The sequence below is a fragment of the Hypanus sabinus genome, chromosome 4 (genome assembly GCF_030144855.1).
Source record: "Hypanus sabinus isolate sHypSab1 chromosome 4, sHypSab1.hap1, whole genome shotgun sequence".
Classification (NCBI taxonomy): domain Eukaryota; kingdom Metazoa; phylum Chordata; class Chondrichthyes; order Myliobatiformes; family Dasyatidae; genus Hypanus; species Hypanus sabinus.
In genome coordinates this window covers 62,436,589-62,464,520 of record NC_082709.1, presented here as the reverse complement: position 1 = coordinate 62,464,520, position 27,932 = coordinate 62,436,589, and the positions used below count along the sequence as shown (strand labels likewise).

Sequence of the window (27,932 nt, the reverse complement as noted above, 5' to 3'; positions counted from 1 at the left end):
ATTTACATATTTGACCATACTTACTTTGCAATTGACAGAAATCCATTAGAACTTGAAATATTTCACAATTATAAGTTTTAAACTAACTTAAGAGACTCCTTTATTTCCTACATTCTTATTGTCCTTTTCATTTAACTGAGCTATTTTGCCATTGGCTTTAATAAGACAGTGATTGCTAGAAATTCAATAATTGGCTTGATACTTATTTATTTTGTATGTTAGGAAAGAGTTTTAGTAATTTAACCACAGTGAACCTGGCCAAGCACATCCCATCTGGAAACATGGTGGTTGTCAAACGCACAAATATGGACACCTGTTCTGAAGAAAACCTGTCCTCTTTGCAGGTCAGTATAGCAAATAGGTAATAAGCAGAATCTTTTTTAAATGTGTACAATTTTAATTGAGCTAGTAGTTTTTAAATATTGTCAAAATGCTATAGGGATAGCTTGACACTTTTTCAAATAGTTTTGCTGTCTGTCCATCAAAGCAGTGGTCCTTTGAATCAATTTACTTATGAACATTCACATTAGATGCTGTTAATTTACTTGACCCTGACGTGCATCACAGCTGCAGTGTGCAGTCATCTACACATGTACATCAAACACTGGGATATGCATTATGCAGACTATGAAATTACATGGTCCACAAGTATTTCATGGTCAGTGAAATACTTCTTTAGAAAAATATATAGTTACTTTCTTCCTTGAGCCCAGTTCCAATGACAGTAATGTAATTGTGACCAGATTATGTATAAATGTTGCATGAAGAATAAATATCACTTACCAACTCTTGCTAAGTGCCATTTGATTGGAAAGTTGGCATCTGACACCTCAGAGTACTGTCTGAGCTTTTGACTATAAATCTTGATTTTCTTTACTTATGCCTCAAAAGTAGCACTTGTGGAGCATGCCTTATGAGAATAGGTTGAGTGAACTCGGCCTTTTCTCCTTGGAGCAACGGAGGATGAGAGGTGACCTGACAGAGGTGTATAAGATAATGAGAGGCAATGATCGTGTGGATCGTCAGGCATTTTCCCAGGGCTGAAATGGCTAGCATGAGAGGGCATAGTTTTAAGGTGCTTGGAAGTAGGCACACAGGAGATGTCAGGGGTAAGTTTTTTATACAGAGAGTGGTGAGTGCGTGGAATGGGCTGCCAGCAGCGGTGGTGGAGGTGGAAACAATAGGGTCTTTTAAGAGACTCCTGGATAGGTATGTGGAGCTTAAAAAAATAGAGGGCTATGGGTAAGTCTAGGTAGTTCTAAGGTAAGGACATGTTGGGCACAGCTTTGTGGGCTGAAGGGCCTGTAATATGCTGTAGGTTTTCTATGTTTCATTAATTTGCTGTTTGGTGGAAGAACTGTTGCCTACTGAGGGATGGTTGAATGTAGAAGGCAGCTATATGACAATCCATCTTGACAGTAATTTAAAAAAATGCTGTCTTGAGTATGCCACCCTTTGCTTGAGAATGTTTTGGAAAGGACCATTGGGTTTCAAGTCTGACCTACAGTGTTCATTAAATACACTGATAATTGAATACACTTTCCTGCTTCATCTTATCTCTTGATTCTCTAGGAGCCCCTAAGGCTAATATCAAACTCAAATTTATGTTGGGTTTTCCATGGTCCTCTGGAATAGGGAATGCCAAGGAACCACATCCCGATGTAATGAAATTTATTTTTAACCCCACCCTAAGTGCTCAGTCCCTTCTAAGGATACTCTGCCATCTTGATCAAGATTCCTGCAAGAGGAAACATCAACTGTGCACAGTACAACTGGAGCAAGAGTTGGTTTCTTAGTCCTTTGCAATAAAAGATAGTTTGCATGCTGCCTTAGTTGTTTGCTTTACTTGGCAATTAACTTTGAATTTTCTGCAGAAAGAACATCAACATTTACTAGTATCCACTCTGATTAAGTGCAGCAGAGCACAATTAATGTTTTAGCATGAAGATTTTTCATTGGAGTGATTGAAGAATATTTAAGATTTTGCTGGGGGATTTGAATTGTTGTCAATGTTGTGGACACCTTGCTATGTAGTCTCATCAGTATTTCACCATGAGGATGGATGCAAAATATTTGTTTAATATACTGTATTTCAATCAGTTTATCATTTGACATTTCTTTTGTCTCTGCCCTTGAGACAACTTTCTATATTTCTTGCTGTTAACTCCCATTCCATTTCTTCATTTCTTTTGGTCATCTTATGGCACCCAGTGCTCATTCTTGTTCAGTTGAAGCCATTCTGGCACACCAACTGATGGCCAAGCTAAATCCAGGAAAACACTAGTTAATCCTGTCTACCCCACATTGAGTCAAAGAGTTAGAGATTAGTAACTTTTAAGAGAAAATTAGAAAGAGTAACCAAAGACGAACAACTGTGAGCATTTTCGGGAAGAATGGAACCTGTATTTCATGTGTGAGATGATGTACTGTATGGTATTTGTTTTCGTGAATGTAGCCTTACCTGAAGAATTTGTGCTTTGCTTTCAGAATGAGCTGCTTATCTGGCAGTTTCTCCGGCACCCAAACATCCTGCCACACCCAGCCGTCTTTGCAGAAGGTAGTGAGCTATGGGTCATCCTAGCATTCACCGCCTACGGTAAGGTAAAGCCCATATGGGACCTTCGTCTGTTGTATTATACTCTTTACATGTAATGCTTTTTAATGAATGTGTGGCCCTTGAGCTTGCTTTTTTGACCTTACCTAGGTTCTGCCAGCAGCCTGCTAAAGTTGTATTTTACTGAAGGCATGAGTGAAAGTTTAATGGCACATATTTTTTATGGAGTCCTGAAGGCATTGGATTATATTCACCAAATGGGATGCATTCACAGGTAAACTTGGATATTAAGCTAAGCTATTTTTTTCTTCTATCCTCGTTTTCTTGAATTTATCATGTTACTCCTTGATCACATTTTGCTGCTTTCTAAGAATTACAAGAATCAACCTCTTGATGTTGTTTAACCTCGTGTTTATATCTGAATCTGTCATTGTACCAAATCTGCTGTGTTGCATTTGATTTGTTTCAAGTCAAGATGTGATTATAAACAGAATCAAAAAGTAGATTGTACCTCTCATTAAGTATGTGGCTAAAATTGCAAAGAGAACTCTCTGATGAGTTAAGGCAATGGTGTACACATGCTAAATTATATCCTCTCTCTCCTTAAAAGGAATAATTGATAAATAGTATCTAGAGGCATATAGAAATTTGAAAGAATCTAAGGTATTAAACATAGGGAGGTGCAATGCAATCTGGGAAATTTGGCTTGGGTTGTTAGTAATATCAGTGCATTTATTCAATCAAAGTCATTTCCCGACTATAACAGTGTAAACATTACTGATTTTCTTGATCCAGATTAAATGAATACTAGTGTTAGCATGCACACACATAATTTTGTCAGTTGTAAAAGTATACAGTTCTTCAGTGCTCCATTTATTATACTGCTTTGCATTAAATAGATTGAATGTTCATTTTCAATATTTGTGGTGCTTTAATACAGCCATAAAACCTTAAATCCTTTTCATTTGAAGCTTGCATTGAGCTAATGCTGCTGTTGGCTTACTAAAGAACATGCTTTATTACATTTCTGAAATATATTTATTTCAAAGGAATTGTTACCACTTAATCACCATGAAGTACACATTTTGTTTTAAATAAACTGGTGAAAAATGAAATGCTGTGAAGTTAGGGACTAAATACTGTTTAAAATATTTTTCTATAATTCCATTGCATTAGCTTAGTGAGAAGTGCATCAGTACATTCTTACTTAGTTTTTCCATTAACAAATTAATTTTTACTGGTGTTGTCTTGAAATTGAATGGTTTGGAATGAATTTGAATCTAGTCAAATTTAGAAGAGAATACAGACCGATTCAACCTTCCCATTTCGTCAGGTATTCACATAAAGATCATTCACTTCCCCATCTTGAGCAAGATTAGGTCTGGAAAAGTTTATTCAAAACACTTTCCCAACTGACACAAACTATGTTCTGTTTTTCTTCCTTCAACAGGAGTGTTAGACCAAGCCATATACTTATTTCTGGGGAGGGACATATTTATCTCTCTGGTCTGCATGGTCTCTGCAGCATGATCAGTGATGGACAAAGGCTAAGAGTTGTATATGATTTTCCAGAATTCAGTGCTTCTGTTCTGCCTTGGTTAAGCCCAGAAGTTCTCCAACAGGTAAGCTTAAATAGCTCTATAAACTTTACTCTTTATGTACCAAGCCAAAAGTGTGATGAATGCAAAATCAGTCACATTTCTCTTTCAGTGCTTTAACAAGTGGTTTTAATGTACCTACTTTCTTGTAGTCGGGAATTTTATATTAGACAATAGACAATAGGTGCAGAAGTAGACCATTCGGCCCCTCAAGTCTGCACCGCCATTCTGAGATCATGGCTGATCATTCACTATCAATATCCAGTCCCTGCCTTGTCCCCATATCCCTTGATTCCCCTATCCATCAGATATCTATCTAGCTCCTTCTTGAAAGCATCCAGAGAATTGGCCTCCACCGTCTTCCGAGGCAGTGCTTTCCAGACCCCCACAACTCTCTGGGAGAAGTTGTTTTTCCTCAACTCTGTTTTAAATAACTGACCTCTTATTCTCAATCCATGCCCTCTGGTACTGGACTCTCCCAACACCTGGAACATATTTCCTGCCTCAATCCTATCAAATCCTTTAATTATCTTAAACGTTTCAATCAGATCCCCTCTCAATCTCCTCAATTCCAGTGTGTACAAGCCCAATCTCTCCAATCTCCCTGCGTAAGACAGCCCTGCCATCCCAGGAATCTACCTAGTGAATCTACACTGCACTTCCTCAATTGCCAGAAAGTCCTTCCTTAAACCTGGAGATCAAAACTGTACACAATATTCCAGGTGTGGTCTCACCAGGGCCCTGTACAAATGCAAAAGTACATCCTTGCTCTTGTACTTAATTCCCCTTGTAATAAAGGCCAACATTCCATTTGCCCTCTTCACTGCCTGTTGCACTTGCTCATTCACCTTCATTGACTGATGAACTAGGACTCCTAGGTCTCTTTGCATTTCTCCCTTACCTAACTCTACACCGTTCAGACAATACTCTGCCCTCTTGTTCCTGCTTCCAAAGTGGATAACTTCACATTTATTCACATTGAATGACATCTGCCAAGTATCTGCCCACTCACCCAGCCTATCCAAGTCTCCCTGAATTCTCCTAACGTCCTCTTCGCATGTCACACTGCCACCCAGTTTAGTATCATCAGCAAACTTGCTGATATAGTTTTCAATGCCCTCATCTAAATCGTTGACATAAATCGTAAAGAGCTGTGGTCCCAATACAGAGCCCTGTGGTACCCCACTAGTCACCTCCAGCCAGTCCGAGAAACACCCATTCACTGCTACCCTTTGCTTTCTATCTGCCAACCAGTTTTCTATCCATGTTGAAACCCTGCCCCCAATGCCATGAGCTCTGATTTTACTCACCAATCTCCTATGTGGCACCTTATCGAATGCCTTCTGAAAATCTAGGTACACTACATCCACTGGCTTACCCTTGTCTAACATCCTTGTTACACCCTCAAAAAACTCCAACAGATTAGTCAAGCATGATTTGCCCTTGGTAAATCCATGCTGGCTCGGCCTAATCCTATTACTGCCATCAAGATATGCCACTATTTCGTCCTTAATAATGGACTCAAGCATCTTCCCCACGACTGACGTTAGGCTAACAGGGCGATAGTTCTCCGTTTTCTCCTTCCCTCCCTTCTTGAAAAGTGGGATAAGATTAGCCACTCTCCAATCTTCAGGAGCTGATCCTGAATCTAAGGAACATTGGAAAATGATTACCAATGCATCTGCAATTTCCTGAGCCACCTCTTTTAGAACCCTCGGATGCAGACCATCTGGACCCGGGGATTTATTAGCCTTCAGTCCTATCAGTCTACTCATCACAGTTTCTTTCCTAATGTCAATCTGTTTCAATTCCTCTGATATCTTATGTCCCTGGCCCATCCATACATCTGGGAGATTGCTTGTGTCCTCCCTGGTGAAGACAGATCTAAAGTATGCATTAAATTCTGTTGCCATTTCCCTGTTTCCCATAACAATTTCTCCCAATTCATTCTTCAAGGGGCCAACATTGTTCTTAACTATCTGCTTTCTCTTCACATAGCTAAAAAAGCTTTTGATATCCCATTTTATATTCCTGGCTAGACTGAGCTCATACCTGATTTTTTCTCTCCGTATTGCTTTTTTAGTTAAGATCTGCTGTTCCTTAAAACTTTCCCAATCATTTGGATGTGGATTTGGATAATCCATCAAATAGAGTTTCTCATTTAATATTGAAACCAAGTCCAATTGTTCTACTAAAACAAATCTATTTTATTTGATCGAAACAGGAGTATGCATTTCAGTTCAATCATGATAATCCTATAATTACCTATTCCTCCTCTTCCTCCATCACATGTAGCCAATCTTAAAAGATCCTTCCTCTCCCAACGATAAGGTCTTTAGATATCCTATTTGTGTTTCTGTAGTGCTAGGTTTTTATGTGATGGGATTGCTAGTCCAATGCCCAACCCTCCTTTCACAGCTGGGCTTGGGACTGTCCAGCAAAGTTGAGGCAGTATGTCTCTGTCTTCTAATGTTCTCACCAGAAGAAATGATTTCTTCCCACTAAACTACCAAATTACAACATTAAAAAGACCACAGGACAGATTCTAGTTAGCACGAGTGAGAACCAGCCATAATTACAGAAAGGAAAGTCAAAAAGGCAATGAGCGAAGTAGGGAGAAAAGACCAGCAACAAACTTTTAAAAAATCCAGAAGTATGTGAACAGTAAAAATATTGTAAGAGAAGAAATGTGACTGACCAGAGCCCAAGGAAATTTATTGATGGAGGCAGAGGGTGTGACTGGTACTGAGTACCTTATCCTAAGGGTGATGTTGCTGGTATGTCAGCAAATGAAGGCTTAATTGAGAATTTGCATTGGCTAAAACTGGATGAAGAGGCGCTATTAAAGGCAGATTGCATTTAAGGTAGGTAAATCATCTCATTCAGATGAGATAAAATTGTAGGAGCCACGTCCATAAACCTTTCAAACATTTAAACATTGAGGACTGGCGCCCAGCTGTTGGAAGACTGCAGATGTTTGAAAAAGGGACTAGGGATAAACCTATTATTTGTAGAACAATCTGATTAAGCACAGTGATGCATATAAATAGGTAAATTTAAAAAAGTTAAATTGGTTTATTATTGTCACGTTCTGAGATACAGTGAAAAGCTATTTAACATCCCATCCATCCATAGAACCATAGAACACTATAGCACAGTACAGGCCCTTCAGCCCTCCATGTTGTGCTGACCCATATAATTCTTAAAAAAAGTACTAAACCCACACTACCCCATAATCCTCCATTTTTCTTTCATCCGTGTGCCTGTCCAAGAGGCTCTTAAGTACCCCTAATGTTTTAGCCTCCACCACCATCGCTGGCAAGTCATTCCAGGCACTCACAACCCTCTGTGTAAAAAAACCTACCCCTGATGTCTCCCCTAAACTTCCCTCCCTTAATTTTGTACATATGCCCTCTGGTGTTTGCTATTGGTGCCCTGGGAAACAGGTACTGACTATCCACCCTATCTTGTAGTCCTCTATCAAGTCCCCGCTCATTCTTCTACGCTCCAAAGAGAAAAGTCCCAGCTGTGCTAACCTTGTTTCATATGACTTGTTCTCCAAACCAGGCAACATCCTGGTAAATCTCCTCTGCACCCTCTCAATAGCTTCCACATCCTTCCTATAATGAGGTGACCAGAATTAAACACAGTACTCTAAGTGCAGTCTCACCAGAGATTTGTAGAGTTGCAACATGAGCTCTCTACTCTTGAACTCAATCCCCCTGTTAATGAAGCCTAACATCCCATAGGCCTTCTTAACCACCCTATCAACCTGTGCAGCAACCGTGAGGGATGTATAGATTTGAACCCCAAGGTCCCTTTGTTCATCCACACTCTTAAGTAACTGACCATTAATCCTGTACTCAGTCTTCTGGTTTGTCTTTCCAAAATGCATCACCTCACACTTGTCTGGATTGAACTCCAATCTGCCATTTTTCTGCCCAACTCTGCAGCCTGTCTATATCCTCTTGTAACCTTCAACCACCTACAGCTCCATCCACAACTCCTCCAATCTTCGTGTCATCCGCAAACTTACTCACCCATCCTTCTGCCTCTACTTCCAGGTCATTTATAAAAATCACAAATAGCAGGAGTCCCATGACAGATCCCTGCGGCACTCCATTAGTCACCAACCTCCAGGCAGAATACTTTCCTTCCACAACTACTCTCTGCTTTCTTCCTTTAAGCCAATTTTTTATCCAAACAGCCGAGGTCCCACTGATCCCATGCCTCATGACTTTCCAGATGAGTCTCTCATGAGGGACCTTGTCAGATGCTTTGCTAAAGTCCATGTAGACCACATCCACTGCCCTACTCTCATCAATTTCTTTTGTTACCTCTTCAGAAAACTCTATCAGGCTCGTGAGGCACAATCTTCCCTTCACAAAGCCATGTTGACTATCCATGAGTAGACTGTACTTCTCCAAATGCTCGTAGATCCTATCCTTAAGAATCCTTTCCAGTAGTTTGCGTACCACCGGCGTAAGACCCACCATCCATACAGATAAATTCACTACGACAGTGCATTGAAGTAGTGCAAAGGAAGGCATTAACAGAAAACAAAATAAAGTGTTCCAATTCCAGAGGAAGTGCAGTGCAGATGATAAGGTGCAAAGCCAACACAAGGTAGATTGTGAAGTTGAGTCTACCTTAACCTACAAGGAGCTTTGTCCATAACTGTGCAGTTGCTTGCGGTCCTGGGCAGAGCAGTTGCCATACTGATAGAATGCTTTCTATGATACATCATTAAAGATTGCTGTGGGTCAGGGTGGATATTTCTTCAGCTCACACTTATTTGCATTAAACTTCATTTGCATTCCTTGGCTCACTTACCCAGCTGATCAAGTTCTACTGCAATTCTTGATAAACTTCCTCTATAAAACCATCTATTTTAGTGTCAACTGCAAGCTTGCTAGCCATATCTTGTAGATACTCATTGGTGCAGATGATGATGGGCCTAGCACTGACCCCCTGAGGCACGCCACTAATTACAGGTTTGGAAAATAAAAAGACAACCTTCTACCATCACCCTCTGCTTCTTCCGATCAGGCCAATTATGTACCCAGTTAGCCATCTCTCCTGGATCCCATGCAATCCCATTCTACCATGTAGAACCTTATCAAAGACCTTTTACTGATGTCCATGTAGAATATATTTACCTCTTGCCCTCGTAGACCTTCGTTTGATCAATGCGGTTGTGGACTGGACTCTGTGGTTCATGTTGCTATGTGTTTTGGAATCTGGTGGCTGCTTTTTGGTGCTGTTTTGTGCGATGTTGATTGGGGTGGACTGGCTCCGCAGCCTGTGGTCAGTGAATGGCACTGCACTTGATTGGACAGAACTGAGCCTTTGTTGGACATTCCTGGACTGTTTCATTGATTTTGGGGTTGATGTTTTATATACTGTGTTTATTGCTTGTTTTTTTTGCCGTTTGCACAATTTTTTCACATTGGAGGTTTGGTGTTTTTCTTTGAACTTTTCATGGTTTGTTTTGTGGCTGGCTGTGGGAAGACAAACCTCAGGATCGTATAATCCTCAGGTAATAATAATAGTAAATGTTCTATGAGTTTTCATTTACTTCAAAGAACTCAATTGGATTTGTGACACATGATCTCTCACTCACAAAGCCATGCTGATTATCTCTAATGAACCCTTATCTTTCCAAATGTAAGTATAATCTGTCAGGATCCAATGTTGTACGTTTGACAGCATATCATGGAAACCAGCTTTTCCTCTGCCTACATTTCTTGTGCCTTGATAAATACCCTACTCACCTTGCACATTCTCTCTTCTCTCCCTTACATGAGGCAGAAGTTACAAAAGCCAAAAGGCATGTACCACCAGGCTCAAGGACAGCTTCTAATTGGCTTTTCTACAGTTCTACAACACCAGGGTCTACCTTTTACTGTAAAGTTCTACTGTGAAGGTAGTATCACTCCTAGTCAGAATGGTGAAGAAGGCCTTCATTTTTTCAGAGCATTGAGAATAACAGTTGGGATGTTGCAGTTATGCATGATGTTGGAATTTTGTGTTCAGCTTTGGTCACCCTGCTGTAGGAAGGATTCCATTTAGATGATAAAAGTGAGGACAACATCTAGGAGGATATTGTCAGAGCTTGAGCTTAGGACTTACTTTATTGGGGCACAGAAGAATAAGGAGTGATCTTAGAGTTGTGTAAAACCATGAGGAGCATAGATAGGTTGAATACACACTGTCTTTATCCCATTGTTGGTGGATCAAGAGCTAGAGGGCATAGATTTTAAGGTGAGAGGGGAGAGTTTCAATAGGGATCAGAAGGGCAGTTTTTTTCACCCAGGAAATGGTGTATAGATGGAGGAGCTGCCACAAGAAGCGGTTGAGGCAGGTACATGAACAACAATTAGAAGTTACTTGGCTAGGTAGATGGATGAGAGGGCTAAACACAAAGAAAAGGGACTAGTTTAGATGGACTTTATTTAAAATGGACCAGGTAGAATGAAGGGCTTGTTTCCATGCTGTATGACAATGTTGCTTTTGTTTAGACTTTGTACCTTAATGATCAAGTGTGGCATAACCATTCTGATTCAATGAAGTCCTTTGTCTTCAGGGCAGACTTTGATTAATCCTTGTTTAATTTTGTATTCCTTTGAGTATAAAAGACTGAACACAATCTATCCTTGCATTGAATATAATCGATATTCTTTGCAACACACACAAAGTACTGGTGGAACGCAGCAGGCCAGACAGCATCTATAGGGAGAAGCACAGTCAATGTTTCAGGCCGAGACCCTAGTCCTGACGAAGAGTCTCAGCCTGAATCGTCAACAGTGCTTCTCCCTGTAGATGCTGTTTGGCCTGCTGCGTTCCACCAGCATTTTGTGTGTGTTGCTTGAATTTCCAGCATCTGCAGATTTCCTCATGTTTGCAATATTCTTTGCAATTGTCTTTAATTTTATGATGAATGAATCCAGCTTTGGGCTATCTATCTCCTTTCCCCATGTTCAAATGTACTTGTACACTCATTTGCAGAATTTGGGCTCGATTTCGTGATACCTTTTTCCGCGAATAAAACAGCAGAGAGGACTATGAGTACTTACATAATTCTCTGTCTCCAAAGTACTCAGTAGGAACACATGCTCTCCCTGGAGCTAAGAATGTACAACGTATGGACATCTATGCTTATGAACAAGGCACAACATCAGTCGTGGGATCAAACCGAGTTTGCTCGGGCACTGAGCAGACTCACCTGCTCACTCACAATCAGTGAGGCTGGCTGGCGGCTGCTTTCCGTGTCACAGCTGATTCTGTGTTTGTCTTATAGAAAAATTCAGGTTACAAACACTTATCCAGGAGGAAACCCTAACATAACCTGGTGACTGCATGCACATTCAGCCAAGGTTTGTTTTTTTTTTGAAGAGCAGGGTAAGATACACAAGGGCAAGAGTTTCACATGCAGAGCTGTCTTTGCTTCATAGACAGACAGACATACTTTATTGATCCCAAGGGAAATTGGGTTTCGTTATAGCCGCACCAAGAATGGTGAAAAAAAAATATAGCAATATAAAACTGTAAATAATTAAATAATAATGTTAATCCTGCCAAGTGGAAATAAGTCCAGGACCAGCCTATTGGCTCAGGGTGTCTGACACTCCGAGGGAGGAGTTGTAAAGTTTGATGGCCACAGGCAGGAATGACTTCCTATGAAGTTCAGTGTTCCATCTCGGTGGAATGAGTCTCTGCCTGAATGTACTCCTGTGCCTAACCAGTACATTATGGAGTGGATGGGAGTCATTGTCCAAGATGGCATGCAACTTGGACAGCATCCTCTTTTCAAACACCACCGTCAGAGAGTCCAGTTCCACTCCCACAACATCACTGGTCTTAACGAATGAGTTTGTTGATTCTGTTGGTGTCTGCTACCCCAACACACAACAACAAACATGATAGCACTGGCCACCACAGACTCATAGAACATCCTCAGTATCATCTGGCAGATGTTAAAGGACCTCAGTCTCCTCAGGAAATAGAGACGGCTCTGCCCCTTCTTGTAGACAGCCTCAGTGTTCTTTGACCAGTCCAGTTTATTGTCAATTCGTATCCCCAGGTATTTGTAATCCTCCACCATGTCCACACATGGTGGACATCTCCACCCTTGGATGGAAACAGGGGTCACTGGTGCCTTAGCCCTCCTCAGGTCCACCACCAGCTCCTTAGTCGTTTTCACATTAAGCTGCAGATGATTCTGCTCGCACCATGTGACAAAGTTTCCCCACCGTAGCCCTGTACTCAGCCTCATCTCCCTTGCTGATGCATCCAACTATGGCAGAGTCATCAGAAAACTTCTGAAGATGGCAAGAATATAGAACATTACAGCACAGTACTTGGCCTTTGACCCACAATATTTTGCTGACCTTTTAATCTACTGTAAGACCAATCTAACCCTTCCCTCCTACATAACCTTTCATTTGTCTATCATCCACATGCCTATCTAAGTGTTTCTTAAATGTTTCTAGTGTACCTGCCTTTGTTACCATCCCTGGCAGAGCTTTCCATACCTTACCTTTGACATCCCTCCCCATACTTTCTTCCTTAAATTTATGCCCCTTATATTAGCCATTTCTGCCCTGGGAAAATGTCTCTGGTTATCCTTTCTATCTATGCCTCTTATCATCCTACACACTTCCATCAGGTCACCTCTCATACTCCTTCACTCCAAAAAGAAAAGCCCTAGCTCACTCAACCTATCTTCAGAAGACATGCTTTCTAGCCCAGATAGCATCCTGGGAAATCTCTGCACCACATTCTTCTTAACTTGAGGTGACCAGAGCTGAACACGATACTACAAGTGTGGTCTAACCAGGGTTTTAATGAGCTGCAACGTTACCTTGTAGCTCTTGCACTGACTAATGAAGGTCAACACACCAACAATCAGTTCTGGGATTCTGAGTGTCTATGCAACCATGCTTTAACAGCAGAAAACCGATGCAAAAATGTTCAGATTTTACCTTGTTTCCTGATTTATAATGGAGCTAAAAGTAGTTAATCAGAAGTGGATCAGCTGAGATCCAATACTTAGAGTGAATCTGCTCATTTTGTTTCTTTTTTAGATTTGAGAGGCGGCAGAAGCAAGCTTTGTATCTTTGTGTGCAGCTAACCGGAGATAAATGTGTTATTGTAAGCCTGTCCATTATCATTGGATTTCTAGCAGTGTGCTTTCTCTTCTACATTAGGATTTGCATGGATACGATACAAAGTCTGACATCTACAGCCTTGGGATCACAGCATGTGAGCTGGCCAGTGGCCAGATTCCTTTTCAGAATACTCCGCCTACACAGGTGATTTTCTTCATTCTTGAAAACGTAGCATTGTACATTAAGAAACTGTTTAATGCGACTGATGTATTACAGAGGAAGTTAGAAGTTGGTCAATTTAGCTTTCATATTTCCTTTTTGCAGATGCTGCTCCAGAAGTTGAAGCAGTCATTATGTCTGCTGGACTTCAGTTTTCCACAAAAAGAACTCATGATAAAAAACTTCCGCTCAGGAATGGATTCTGGGATCGGGGAGAGTATGGCCATTTACCGCATGATGAGGACAAGTCGAAGTGAACAGTCTCCGAGTTCAGCAAAGAAAACTTTCTCTGCAGCTTTTCACAGTTTTGTAGAACTTTGTCTACAGAGAGAGCCTGGAAATCGGTAGGTCTACTAACTCAGAGAGTTATCAGAAATTGTGGTAGGTAAGCGAGTAATCAAAGGGTTATTTGTTAATGAAGTGAATGAATTGCTGATGAAAGTTCCACTTAAAGAACATCACATAATAGCCATTGTTGAGATGTACATATGAGACTGTATCCAGTGAATGTTGTTTATATAGACTTTAGCAAGGCCCTTGTCAAGGTCATTCATGCTAGGCTAGCCTGGAATGCCAGATGGCATGGGATTCAGGGGGAGATAGCGGAATGGATTCATAACTGGCTCAGTGGTTGAAAGCAGAGGGTGAAGGTCAAGAGTTGTTTCTGAGTCTCGAGGTTTGTGTCTAGTAGTGTGGCATATTGGTCGGTGCTGGTACCTTTGTGTGTAAATCATTTATATATGAATTGGATGTGAATATATAAGGCATGGTTAGTAAGACTGCGGTTGATACTAAAGTACTTGCTATTGTAGACAGTGTAAATAGTTATGAAAAATTGCAGGAAGATCTTGTTCAGCCGTAAGTGTGGACTGACGATTGGCAAATGGCTTTTAATCGGATAAATGTGAGATGCTGCATTTTGGGAAATCCAACCAGGGTAGGACTTACACAGTAAAGCCCTGGGGAGTGTTGTAGAGGGACCTCAGAATGCAAGTACATAACTTGCTGAAGGTAGTGGTGAGGAAGACATTTGGCATGCTGGCCTCATCTGTCAGGGAATTGAGTATAGGAGTTGGGAAGTTGTGCAGCAGTTTATAAGACATTGGTGAAACTGCATCTTGAGTATTCTGTATAGTTATAGGAAGATGCAATTAAACTAGAAATAGTGCAGAAAAAATTTACCAGAATGTTGTCCAGGTTTAGGAGCCCGAGTTACAAGGAGAGGCTGTGCAATCTAGGAATGCTGGTGGTGAAGTGGCAACCTGATACAATATCATGAGGGGCATATAGACATGGTAAAAGGACATAGTTCTTTTTTTCCCAAGGAAGGCATCCAAAAAGCAGGAGGGTGTAGGTTTAAGATCAGAAGTGTTGGATTTGAAAAGGACTTGAGGGTCAGCTTCACCATACAAACGATGGTGTGCCTGTAAAATGAGCTACCAGAAATAGTGGTTAAGATGGTCTCATTAGCAACATTTAAAAGCCATCACAAGAGGTACTTGATTAAGAAAGATCTAGAGGTTTAAATACACGTGGAGCAAGCTTGCTGGGCATCACAATTGGCTGAAGGGCATGTTTCCATGCTATATGATTCAATGAACTGAATTCACATCATAGTAAAGCTTCCATATCCAGCACATTTAAGACATTGCTGACAATCTTCCACACTAAAGGATGTTACTTCTATTACCCAACACATCTAATTGAATTTTTAAAGATGTTCTACAGTATGATGATAAATTTTCTAGTGAACCAGACAAGTGTAAAGGAAGTAATGCCCTGTGAGTGAAAACGAAGCGTGGCAAACATCACCTGGTGAGACAAATGCCAGAAGCCATTGGAATTATAGAATTGTAGAATTATCAGAATTTTATGTATGATTTCAGGAAAGGTAGGAAAGAACTTTGTTACTGTTTAATGAAGAAATTATCTCTGTGACTAAAGGTAATACAAGTAAGCACACAGAGAAGACATTACAGGGACAACCAAGAATTGGACAATTGGTGTGTATAGACCAGGGGTGGCGAACCTTTCTGAGAGCATATGCTCAAATTGGTGATAATCTTCTAAAGCATTCTCTTACAACCAATGGTAATTTTGTGCTGAGATTATCATTAATTAATGAATTGGTAAAAATGATTATGAAAATTTTAAGGGAAAAGGATGAACCCTGTTGCTTATTTATGTATATTTATTGTTTTACTGTTAATAATCCTATAACAGTTGGCAGTTTATCAATTATTAAGTATCTTTTAATTATGGGTGGGATTTAAAGAATCAAGAGGCAACACTGCATGCTGCATGCCAACAAAAACTTGCATGTGCATCTTGAGTATGGTAGTCATAGGTTCACCACTTCTGGATAGACTTCCTAGCAACAACTATGAAGTAGAAGAGTATATTATTAATTCTGAGATTAGACTAAGTTCTGGTAAAAGGTGGAGTAACTTTAATAGTATCTGTGAATATTATTCAATAATTCAATCTAAGCAACTGCACTAAAATGGCAGGTATTTGTAGTAAGCACAAGGTTGTGATTGTGGGAGATTTTAATTTTCCACACATAGACTGGGAAGCCCATTCTGTAAAAGGGCTGGCTAGTTTGCAGTTTGTAAAATGTGTGCAGGATAGTTTTTTGCAGCAATACATAGAGATACCAACTAGAGAAGGGGCAGTGTTGGATCCCCTGTTAGGGAATGAGATAGGTCAGGTGACAGACATATGTGTTGGGGAGCACTTCAGGTCCAGTGATCACAATAGCATTAGTTTCAAAATAATTATGGAAAAGGATAGGTCTGGACCCAGGGTTGAGATTTTTGATTGGAGAAAGGCTAACTTTGAGGAGATGCGAAAGGATTTAGAAGGAGTGGATTGGGACAGGTTGTTTTATGGGAAGGATGTAATAGAGAAATGGAGGTCATTTAAATTTTGACAGTACATAATTTTTATTTTCCTGTTAGGTTGAAAGGAAAGGTTAAAAGTTTGAGGGAGCCATGGTTTTCAAGGGATATTGAAAACTTGGTTCAGAAAAAGAGAGAGATCTACAATAAATATAGGCAGCATGGAGTAAATGAGGTGCTCGAGGAATATAAAGAATGTAAAAAGAATCTTAAGAAAGAAATTAGAAAAGCTAAAAGAAGATATGAGGTTGCTTTGGTGAGTAAGGTGAAAATAAATCCAAAGGGTTTCTACAGTTATATCAATAGCAAAAGGATAGTGAGGGATAAAATTGGACCCTTAGAGAATCAGAGTAGACAGTGACGTGGTTTTTCGTGCCTCACAAATGACCAGGAGACGCAGAAGATTCTTCAAGAAGGGTTAAACTTTAATTTGCAAATCAAAGCTGAGACAGTCAGTGAGCTAGTCGCTGATTGCCCACCGATCCTCGGACACGGCATTTTTTATAGCAAAATCCTGGTCCAGTTTCACACGTACCTCCCATTGACTTAATCATGTTCCAATCCACATCTCCCAGCCATCTCTCACCAACACACCATTGTCTTCTACATTCTTAAAGATTTCATTCTCCTACTAAATTGGCATAGCAAATAGCAAGTTCAAACTACATAATCTACATCAAGGCTGACTACATAGTTTTGATTACACAGCAAACAAGTTCAAAGCAAAACATCTCTTTGCTACCTCTCATTACCACACCATTGTCTTCTACATTCAATTGGATACATGCATAGCAAATAGCAAACTTCAAAGCTGACTACATCTCTTAGCTACCTCTCATTAACATATATTAACACACCATTGTCTTCTACATTCCTAGCATTTCATCTTGGGTACATGCATAGCAAACTGACTACATAGTTTTGGTTACACAGCAAGTAATACAAGTTTTATACTCCATAATATTTTTATACTCCAATAACAGCTATGTGTGAAGCCAAAAGAGATGGGGGAGATTTTGAACAATTTCTTTTCTTCGGTATTCACTAAGGAGAAGGATATTGAATTGTGTAAGGTAAGGGAAACAAGTAGGGTAGTTATGGAAACTATGATGATTAAAGAAGAGGAAGTACTGGCACTTTAAAAGAATATAAAAGTGGATAAATCTCCGGATCCTGACAGAATATTCCCTAGGACCTTGAGAGAAGTTAGTGTAGAAATAGCAGGGGCTCTGACAGAAATATTTCAAATGTTATTAGAAAAGGGGATGGTGCTGGAGTATTGGCATATTGCTCATGTGGTTCCATTGTTTAAAAAGGGTTCTAACAGTAAACCCAACAATTATCAGCCTGTAAGTTTGACATCAGTGGTGGGTAAATTAATGGAAAGTATTCTTAGAGATAGTATACATAATAATCTGGATAGACAAGGTCTGATTAGGGACAGTCAACATGGATTTGTGCATGGAAGGTCATGTTTGACAAATCTTATTGAATATTTTGAAGAGGTTACTAGGAAAGTTGAGGGTAAAGCAGTGGATGTTGTCTATATGGACTTAAGTAAGGCCTTTGACAAGGTTCCACACGGAAGGTTAGTTAGGAAGGCTCAATCGTTAGGTATTAATATTGAAGTAGTAAAATGGATTAACAGTGGCTGGATGGGAGATACCAGAGAGTAGTGGTGGATAACTGTTTGTCAAGTTGGAGGCCGGTGACTAGTGGTGTGCCTCAGGGATCTGTACTGGGACCAGTGTTGTTTGTCATATACATTAATGATCTGGATGATGGGGTGGTAAATTGGATTAGTAAGTATGCAGATGATACTAAGATAGGTGGTGGTGTGGATAATGAAGTAGGTTTTCAAAGCTTGCAGAGAGATTTAGGCCAGTTAGAAGAGTGGGCTGAAAGAAGGCAGATGGAGTTTAATGCTGATAAGTGTGAGGTGCTACATTTTGGTAGGACTAATCAAAATAGGACATACATGGTAAATGTTAGGGCATTGAAGACTGCAGTAGAACAGAGTGATCTACGAATAATGGTGCATAGTTCCCTGAAGGTGGAATCTCATGTGGATAGAGTGGTGAAGAAAGCTTTTGGTATGCTGGCCTTTATAAATCAGAGCATTGAGTATAGGAGTTGGGATGTAATGTAAAAATTGTACAAGGCCTTGGTGAGGCCAAATCTGGAGTATTGTGTACAGTTCTGGTCACCAAATTATAGGAAAGATGTCAACAAAATAGAGAGAGTACAGAGGAGATTTACTAGAATGTTACCTGGGTTTCAGCACCTAAGTTACAAAGAAAGGTTGAACAAGTTAGGTCTTTATTCTTTGGAGCGTAGAAGGTTGAGGGGGGACTTGATAGAGGTATTTAAAATTATGAGGGGGATAGATAGAGTTGACATGGATAGGTTTTTTCTATTGAGAGTAGGGGAGATTCAAACAAAAGGACATGAGTTGAGAGTTAAAGGGCAGAAGTTTAGGAGTAACACAAGTGGGAGCTTCTTTACTCAGTGAGTGGTAGCTGTGTGGAATGAGCTTCCAGTAGAAGTGATAGAGGCAGGTTCGATATTGTCATTTAAAATAATATTTGGATAGGTATATGGACAGGAAAGGAATGGAGGGTTATGGGCTGAGTGCAGGTCAGTGGGGCTAGGTGAGAGTAAGTGTTCGGCATGGACTAGAAGGGCCGAGATGGCCTGTTTCCATGCTGTAATTGTTATATGGTTATATGACCCCTTCAAGAAAAATTGAAGTTCAAAGTAAATTGTAATTTAACTTTAAAAAGGATTTGACCTTAAGATAAGGTTTTAATTTTGTATGATTTTTTTGTTGTTACTGTGGATGATCTAGATATTTCTTTTGTTTGAATAAATAATTTTCTATTTCTCTGTTTCAGACCATCAGCAAGCATGTTGCTATCCCACCCCTTCTTTAAACAGGTGCTGATTTACTCCATTTATTTTCTAACGATTTAAAAAATTAAGAATAAACAGTACCTCATCAAAACTTAGAGAGGCTGTGGAGCACTGGATATTGGATTTGTTAATAACTAGTCTTTACATTTTTTAAAATGTCAAAGTTATTCATGATTAGGAATACTAGAGAATTGATTGCTAGTCAGTAAATTATGTAGTAAATGAAAGTCATCAAGCTGGATATGAATTTAAGATGCAATTATTACTTGTCTGCATTTGTTAGTATTTTACTAGTTTTCTCAGTATTAAGATTTTTAAGTAGAACATTTTATCAGTTGCACTAACATTACAATGGTTTCATCTATTTTGGATGCCACAAACTATGCAGATTGCTTGTGTGTGTGAGTGGTTTTAATTTCTTTCCCACTTCTGCAGGTGAAAAAGCAGACCAAGGCGTCCCTGATCAATCTGCTTCAGCCAGCCGTGCCACTTTCTGGCTCTTGGGCCACAGTGGGGACATCCGGGTCAAAAGGAGACAGACCGATCAATCCCGTACAAGACTTAGATGGTGACTGGGAATTTTAACTTGGTTCTTTTACCCATTTATCTCTTCTTATGACAAGCATAATGGTTTTGAATAAGTTTCACCTTGTGTTTGCTGTCCATTAAGGTTACTGAAGACAAGCCACCTGTTAAAATTAGACTTTTGTTATTGCTGCTTGTGCTGATATATGGGAATCTTGATCTGTGTTGTAAATCTAGATCAGGGATTTATCCATATTGATCCTGAACTTGTGCACAAAGTGCACTTGCATTTACAAATGATGCATTTTCTGCTCCAGTATTGGATTATTGCTTTAAAAATAATTTGAAAATTTATTATCTGTAGTTGCCCAAGATACTCAAAATGGCAGAATGTACAAGCACAATTATATTTTTGTACAGGTCTCTACTTTGTATGCATAAATATACAGCCAACCTTTATTTCATCTGATTTTTAGTATCTTTCATAAAGTTGAGAGGTTTGAACTTCAAGATCGCCCTGCAGTTTGTCCTTAATTTTGCGGTGGGATGATATTGGGCTGAGGCAGAGGGAACAAAGCTGAGATAGAGGAATGAGTATCCAAGTAGAAATATGAAAGAAGGAAAAGTGGCAGATGGGTTCTGCAAGACATTCTCATCTCATTGCTTAGGGAAAAATGGGCAGGATCAGCTGGGAGCCATTCTAATAAAACTTGTGAGTTTTATTAGATGATAATCAGATGAGCAAGAGATTAGGATTTATGTTCTATTTATTTCCATTTAGTTTGAAGGGATCCAAACCCTATACATGAAAACACTATTGATACTAATTCTTAGTAGTTCCCTTAACTGGTGTCTGATGTAAGATAATGCAATTGATTCTAAAACTTTATTTTGGTGATCTAATGTGCCATGTCCCTTTTTAACACAGTCTGACTAAGTGGATTATTCAGGTAAGACTAAATACTTCTAGATTTTCATAATCAGCATATTTAAATTGATTTTCTTGATTCTATAACTATGCCCCACCCTATCTACTTTTATAATGTGACATGCAGAAATATATCATGAAACCAATAGGACTTTTTTTTTAAAAAGCACTTGATCAGATTGTGTAGACAAAACTCTTGTGATCGTCCACTAGGAATCTGAAAAAGATGCAACCAAAGGGAGTATTTTCTAATGAGTTAGATTAGCAGATGTTTAGTGGGAGAGGAAATATACGTTTCATGTACATCAAACGTACTAAATATATTTTAAATAGTATTATAATATTGGCTTTTATCTCGGGCTGGGATATAAAAATGAGCTTCAAATATACAGTGTTCTGAGGCGACATTTAAAATGCTGTTCACCTTTGACCAGTGGACTTAATTGCATCTTGGAAAAGTCCAATGCAGGTTCACTGTAATGTTACTATGGCTAGAATTCCATAGGCTTGGGTTGTATTAACTAAAAAATATAGCTATATAAAATATTTAAAAGTGACATGTTGCATTAAGTGCTTCTCCAGTCACGCTACTGTAATTTTTTTAGCAGTCAATAGAGCAGACTTGCAATTCCTTTGGTAAATAAAAGCAATTAAATAGTTTGCATTATTATAGATCACTTAAGTTTAAATATAATTGAACTCTACCAACCAGTGTCTCAATTTACTGTATAGTTACGCAGATGAGCTCACATTTATAAATAATCCATATTATTTGGATAATGTCCATATCCAATAGGAAATTCAGTTTGTGGTGGGTGAAAATATCTGTTTATTTTTTAAAGTGGAATGGAAGCAATTAGATATTTTGTTTTCCTGTTTTTGGTGAAGCTGAAGCCTGAGCATAGGAGTAGTTTCCCTTTAGACCTGGCTTTTTGAGGAGCCGTCAGGAATAAACTGGCTTTGCTCTTTTTCCACTTAAAATTATGAAGCTACTTTCGTATCAAACTACCAACATAACAACAGGGTGTAAGTGCCATTTATTTCCATTTTGTTCAGTGGGATGCAATGTCTAATCCTTTATACACTATGTTATACCAGTTTCCATAGCTAGTATCTGATGTGAAATGATGCTGCTGAGATGCACTGGGACACATCATCAGTGATGTAACCTGGGGTCACTGGGTGTTTTGGGTCCTTCAACAGCAGACATCCTTGCCCAGGCGACCCAGCCAGGGTCGATCAGGCCCCGGCTTGTGTCCCGGCAGCATTGGTCCACGGGTCTCACTTACTGATCCATAACCATCTGGAGGCTCGCTCAGCAGCCTCTGTGGTGGTCCTGGTGGTTCTTTTCTTTCCAGCTCCCACAATGCCAAGGTGAGAGTAGGTTCTGCAGAGTGTGCAACTGGCAAAATCTCACATTGTGCCCTTCACCCGTTTATGGCACAGCTCAACCAGCTCCTGGTATTTGTTTTTCTTACACTTGAATGCCTCCTAAATCTAATTAGACATGGTTATCACATCATTGAAAATATGGTAGTGAATATATGAACAGCATGATTTCCTTATTACACGTATATCCAGTATTGCTTTCAAGAGAGTTTGGGGGAAGGAAGAAAAATGAATTTAATGAAAGGTATGTCTAATACCTAAGAATTTATTTTGTCTTAATTCTAAAAAATCTACTTAGTACTTTCATTGTGTGTGATGAATATTGTATGAGACATGGTTTTGCTGTGATTGAAGATGCGATCAAAATCTGTACTATAGCTAATATATTCAGCATCTCAGAACTTATCCTGACCAAAGGGAATGTGTGGGATGGCACTGTGATTGTGCACGTGCAGAGGAATTGATTCTTTTTTTTTTTGTCCATTTAAAGCTTGTTATAATGCTATTTATGGAGACTGCTCTGTAGACTTGAAGTTCCAGATGAGCTAATATTGATCCTGTTGGAAAACAACAGGTGTATTCATTCAGGTTTGAAAGTGTCTAATCCAGGCCAGCTCTGAGCACTTTCCTTTCTGTAAGAGGTCAGAATTCACTAAAGGAAAAAATATTTCATACCCTCACCAAAAGCAACCAAATCTTCAGAAATATTGATAAATGGGCCATAATTCCAAATGCTGAAGGAAACATCTCTCTACATCACTGAGGCAAAGAACAAACTGCCAGCCAAAGTCAGTAGCTCAGCAACATCCATAGCGAGTAAGCAATGGTCAGCCCTGCATCACTCTTGAATTCCTCCAGCCATTTGTTCTTTGGTCCTGATTCTAGAATCTGTAGTCTCAGGTCTCTCTTTTAATTGCCATTTCACCTGCCCAGTTTATGGTTAGATGCTGCCTGAGAGCAGGCACTTTATCTGGAGAGTCACCCTGGCATTGCTTTGACAGTAGACAATTGGTAAATTTAGCATGTGTCAGAAGCCACATGAGTTATCAGGCTCAAGGTGAGACTAACACAAAATGCCTGCTTTTGCACCAGTACCTAACGCAAAAGAAAAGGACACCAAAAAAAGGTAGAAATGCTGTGTGTTTATAACAGCAATAAATGGGAAATCCCACTGCGGAAATAAAAATGCAAGTGGGTTTACCTTATTGACGGACGGTTTCTGACATCTAACATATCAAGCAAATTAAGCAGACCTATGCCGAGAAATATCCTAGCCCTTGCCTTTGCAGTATAATCCACATTTCTCAAGTCAAGAGTAGCAACCAAATTGTTAGAATATATTTGTCAAACAATTATCAGTTATACACTAAATAGGTTTAATGTGGATTAAAATTTAACACCACTGAAATTATAATCTGGGATTGAGGTTACAATTTATAATTGTTTTGCATTGTAGAGATGCCAGATGACTTGTGAAATGTTAAATGCGCACATAAAGGACTGAATAATACCTCGAACACCATATTTCTTCCAAGTGGGATAAATTCTATATTTAAATAAAATTGATAATATGTAATTCACATTTAAAACTGAAATATCAAGAAAATAGTACTTGAGAAGGTCTGGATTTTTCCCAGCAGCTAAAACATTTAAATTGGTGTTGCCACACTTTCCAGCCCAGTAAACTTTGGATACTTGCTGCTCGAAGTGTAGGTTCTTGGTCATCCCTACATTTAATCACACCTCAGGGGCAACTATGCCTTCAATCATCAGGGGAGGAATTCTTTCCATAACCCCTCTACCTCTTGCTGGCTTGAAGATACTTCTCCTTAAGCAAGCTATTTGTCTTTTGTATTGTTATTACATTTGGCTCTGCGTCAATTTTATTGTAACAGTAGGCCAATTAAGCACCTTAAGACATTTTACTACATTGTAGGTGCTATCCACATGGCAGTTTTTGCTGATGTAAATGTTTTATGGTGCAAGACAATTCCCTCACTTCATACCTGTCACCCAAAAAAAAAAACATGCGCAATGATACAAGTACTTAAATTTACCTTCGAACCTTAAAGGTATAGATGAGAGTGAAAAATCATGCACCAGTGCCTTAGGAATTTATTTAATATTGATGCTGAACGTTGAAAGTAAAATGAGTGGAATGATCAGCATTTCAGAAGCTGCATATTTCCTTTTTGTTGAAAGTATTTTAGTAGAATTTTAGCTATTTCAAAACTGCTAACTGAAAGAAACATCGTTATCCAGCACAAGAACATCTTCATTTTGCTGTGGTAGGGAAGGATAAACATTTGTAAGATTTGAGATATTGAACTTTGCTATAAATCACTTTTTGTACAAATGTATTCCTGTAAACACAATGTATAATTTCTTGTACAAAACAATAAAATAAAATTGTGGCATGTTTCTAAACCACTGTGAAGCTGTGATTAATTATATATGTGAGAAGTATAATGTGATGCAGTCTATGTTGTAGAATGCTGAAAATCCTTCAGGGAACATCTTTCATTACCACCTATCAGTAATTTGTAGCTTAGTCACTCTTGACATCCACCTTTCATCATGCATGCACAGAAGTTTGAGAGGAACTGGAGGTCAGCTATCAATGTTATCTGTCTGTTTCACTGCTGGCTGTTGATTTCCTCCAATGAAGTCGCGGCATGAAGAGATGACGTGCAATTCACATACAACCCTCAGCTTTATGCCAGAGAAGGTTGGTGTATGCAAGTTCTTTTAAAACTGATTTTGGTGTCAGATATATTTTAAAGTCCTTGATACCCTTCAAGTTGCGGAAGAGTGTTGGGGTATTTTGACCCAGGATCTCAGGACATCATATTTACTTGCTTTGTTCCAGGATACCTTTAAGCTTCAGAAGGTCATTGTGTGTGGTGGACAGTGGACCGAGTTCAGGCCAACATGGCACCTTTTACTGTTTGGGATAAAATGGGGAGTCTAATTTTGTCACTTCTTTAATCTAAATGTTATGAAGAACAGGACAGATAAAGAGAATGATTTAAATGGAATATGTTTCTAAGATAACATCAATTTTACTATACTCAATATTGAATATGTTTATGGTTTGGATTGCATTGTTCAAAAACATTTCTCGTTCTTTTTATCAGATCTAGAAAAACATGGCAGAGTTCCAGTGTAGATTCAGTTACTGTGCTGTGGTGAAAGTCTGTCTCAAAACTGCTAAGCTGAAAGAAACATTGTTATCCAGCACAAGAATATTAACTTTGGTGTTTATTAACTTTCATGACCTTGGGCTGTCCCAAAACACATCACTACCATAGCAGCACCTTGAGAAGTCTCACTATTTGGACACAGCAAATAATCTGTACACTACTGATCAGTTCAACCACTTAAATGATAGGTATTGCCAAAAACAGATTATTTGGTAAAGATGTAATAACTAGCCTTGTTCTTTTGTGATCTTTGCAGTTTTAAATAATCTATTCTGCCCACAAGGGGGCAGACGTGATCTAAACTTGTATTTGGATGACACCTTATGTTTCTTACATTGTCAATGACTGGTGTGAGGTTTAAACCCTGAGAATGAGAAGAAAGCCAAGGATGACACAATTCGGCACCTGCAAACGTATGAGAGATGAAGCTGCCTTATATGGGTTGGTATTTTGGTCATTCTGCAGCAGCTGAGAAAAAAAATCACTCAGCTCATCTTTTTTACAGGAGCCCACGGTCTCCTCGTGTACAGCAAACAAAAGTAAACGTGTCAGGGCTCAGGGACGTTAAAGGAATGGATACGGAACTGGTTCATAATCATCAGCATTGTGGAACACTGAAGTAATCGTTATGATAGTCGACATGAGGAGAGGAAGTTGAAATCTCTTAACAACTGGCTAAGGTTACATTTTATTTCGGGTAACCAAAGCAGACTGGAATGTGGTTGAGTGAACATAACCAACATGTATACTAATCAATTAATAGTTGAAATAACTGTCAGATAAGCAAGTGTTGAAATCAAGAGATATCTAAATGGAATTTTATTTTTAAATCCATCTTGCATTCAAGATTCTAACTACAATGGCCTCTGAATTTGTTGCATTTATTTAGGACAAATAAGAAGCATTACATCATCAAAGCCATGGTTATGTCAAGATATTAAATGTGCTTCAACCCCGTTCTTCAATCTAAAGATGATCACTCTGGTTTAAATGGGCAACTATATAGAGTCAACTTGGGTTATTAGCTTTCCGATGATTCCCTATGAGGCTCTTCCTTGGGGAGTACTACTTCTACTTCGTCACTCTGCTGAACATTTTCATTGTTAGGTGCCGTGGAAGTCATTTGTTGTGGATCGGCATTCTGTGTGATTAAACTCATCTCCCTCGACTCCTGTTGCTTCCGCGAATCCACATTCTTTCGAACATACTTGCATGTAGAATGTGACTTTGCAGATCCTGACTTTGATTTGTATTGTTTTGCAGAAACTGTTCTGTCTTGTTCTAACACATATTTGTGCATTTTGAAGCCTAGGATGCCTTTCTCTTGGTCTGCCACTACTACCTCTGGAAATAAAATAGCTTTTTTGCATCTTTCAGGGGGTTTTGGATGATGCTTCTGTATTTCAAAAAAAAATACAACTTTATTTTTGTCTGTCTTTGGATGTTGCATCTCTGTATGACCACTACTTTCCCGCCTTTACTAATTTGAGGTGGTTTTTAAAAATTGTTGAGCTCTGAAATGTTATCAACAAATATGTTTAAAAATTACTACTCTACATCTATAAACACAACCAATTCTACAGATGCTGGAGATCTTGAGAAACACATACAAACTGCCATGAGCCAAACTCACGTTGGAGAAGCAACACCTCTTATTCCATCTGGATAGCTTCCAACCTAATGGCATGAACATAGATTTCTCGAACTTCCAGCAATTTCTCTCCCCTCCCTTGTCTATTCCATTTCTCTTACCCCTTCTCTACCCACACCTGCCCATCACCTCTTCTGGTTCCCTACCTCCTACCATTGTGCACTGTCCTCTCCTAGATTCCTTCTTTAGCTCTTTACTTCTTTTCACATTATACTGTATGTCAATGATCTGAATGACAGAATTGATTACCTTGTGGCCAAGTTTTGCGGACAATATAAAGATAGATGGTGGGGAAAGTAATGTGGGAGCAGGAATCAGCAGAAGGACAGATTAGGAGAATGGACAAAGAAGAAGCAGATGGAATATGGTGTAGGGAAGTGTATGGTCATGCACTTTGGTAGAAGGAATAGAGGCATTGACTATTTTCTAAATAGGGAGAAAATTCAAAACTCAAAGGTGCTAAGGAACTTGGGAGTCCTTGTGCAGGATTCCCTAACGATTAACTTCCAGGTTGAGTCAGTGGTAGGGAAGGCAAATGCAAAATTAGCATTCATTTTGAGAGGACTAGAATATAAAAGCAAGAATGTAATGCTGAGGCATTGGTCAGACCTCACTTAGAGTATTGTGAGCAACTTTGGGCCCCTTATCTAAGGAAGGATATGTTGGCATTGGAGAAGAACTAGATGAGATTTCTAGAATGAAAGGGATAACGTATGAGGAGCATTTGATAGCTCTGAGCCTGTATTTCCTGGAGTTTATAAGAATGAGGAGTTTCTCATTAAAACTATTAAATATTGAAAGGTGTAGATAGAGTGCATATGAAGAGGACGTGTCCTATAGTGGGGGATCAGAGGGCACAGCCTCAGAATTTGAAAGACGTCACTTTAGAACACAGGTGCGGAGGAATTTCTTTAGCTAGAGAGTAGTGAATCTGGAATTCAT

At 39.2% G+C, this 27,932-nt stretch overlaps 1 protein-coding gene across 2 annotated transcripts in view; it reads left to right on the top strand.

Annotated features, from left to right (window-relative positions):
• The window catches only part of stradb (STE20 related adaptor beta), a 36,847-nt gene extending 12,290 nt beyond the window's left edge, over positions 1 to 24,557 (top strand). For both annotated transcript variants that reach the window (XM_059967262.1, XM_059967260.1), the window contains exons 6-13: positions 223 to 344; positions 2,488 to 2,596; positions 2,705 to 2,828; positions 4,005 to 4,176; positions 13,362 to 13,466; positions 13,587 to 13,825; positions 19,276 to 19,318; positions 19,730 to 24,557. In XM_059967262.1, the coding sequence (XP_059823245.1) occupies positions 223 to 344; positions 2,488 to 2,596; positions 2,705 to 2,828; positions 4,005 to 4,176; positions 13,362 to 13,466; positions 13,587 to 13,825; positions 19,276 to 19,318; positions 19,730 to 19,879 (1,064 nt within the window). In that variant the 3' untranslated portion in view covers positions 19,880 to 24,557. The remainder of the gene's footprint in view (positions 1 to 222; positions 345 to 2,487; positions 2,597 to 2,704; positions 2,829 to 4,004; positions 4,177 to 13,361; positions 13,467 to 13,586; positions 13,826 to 19,275; positions 19,319 to 19,729) is intronic.
• The last annotated feature ends 3,375 nt before the right edge of the window (positions 24,558 to 27,932 follow it).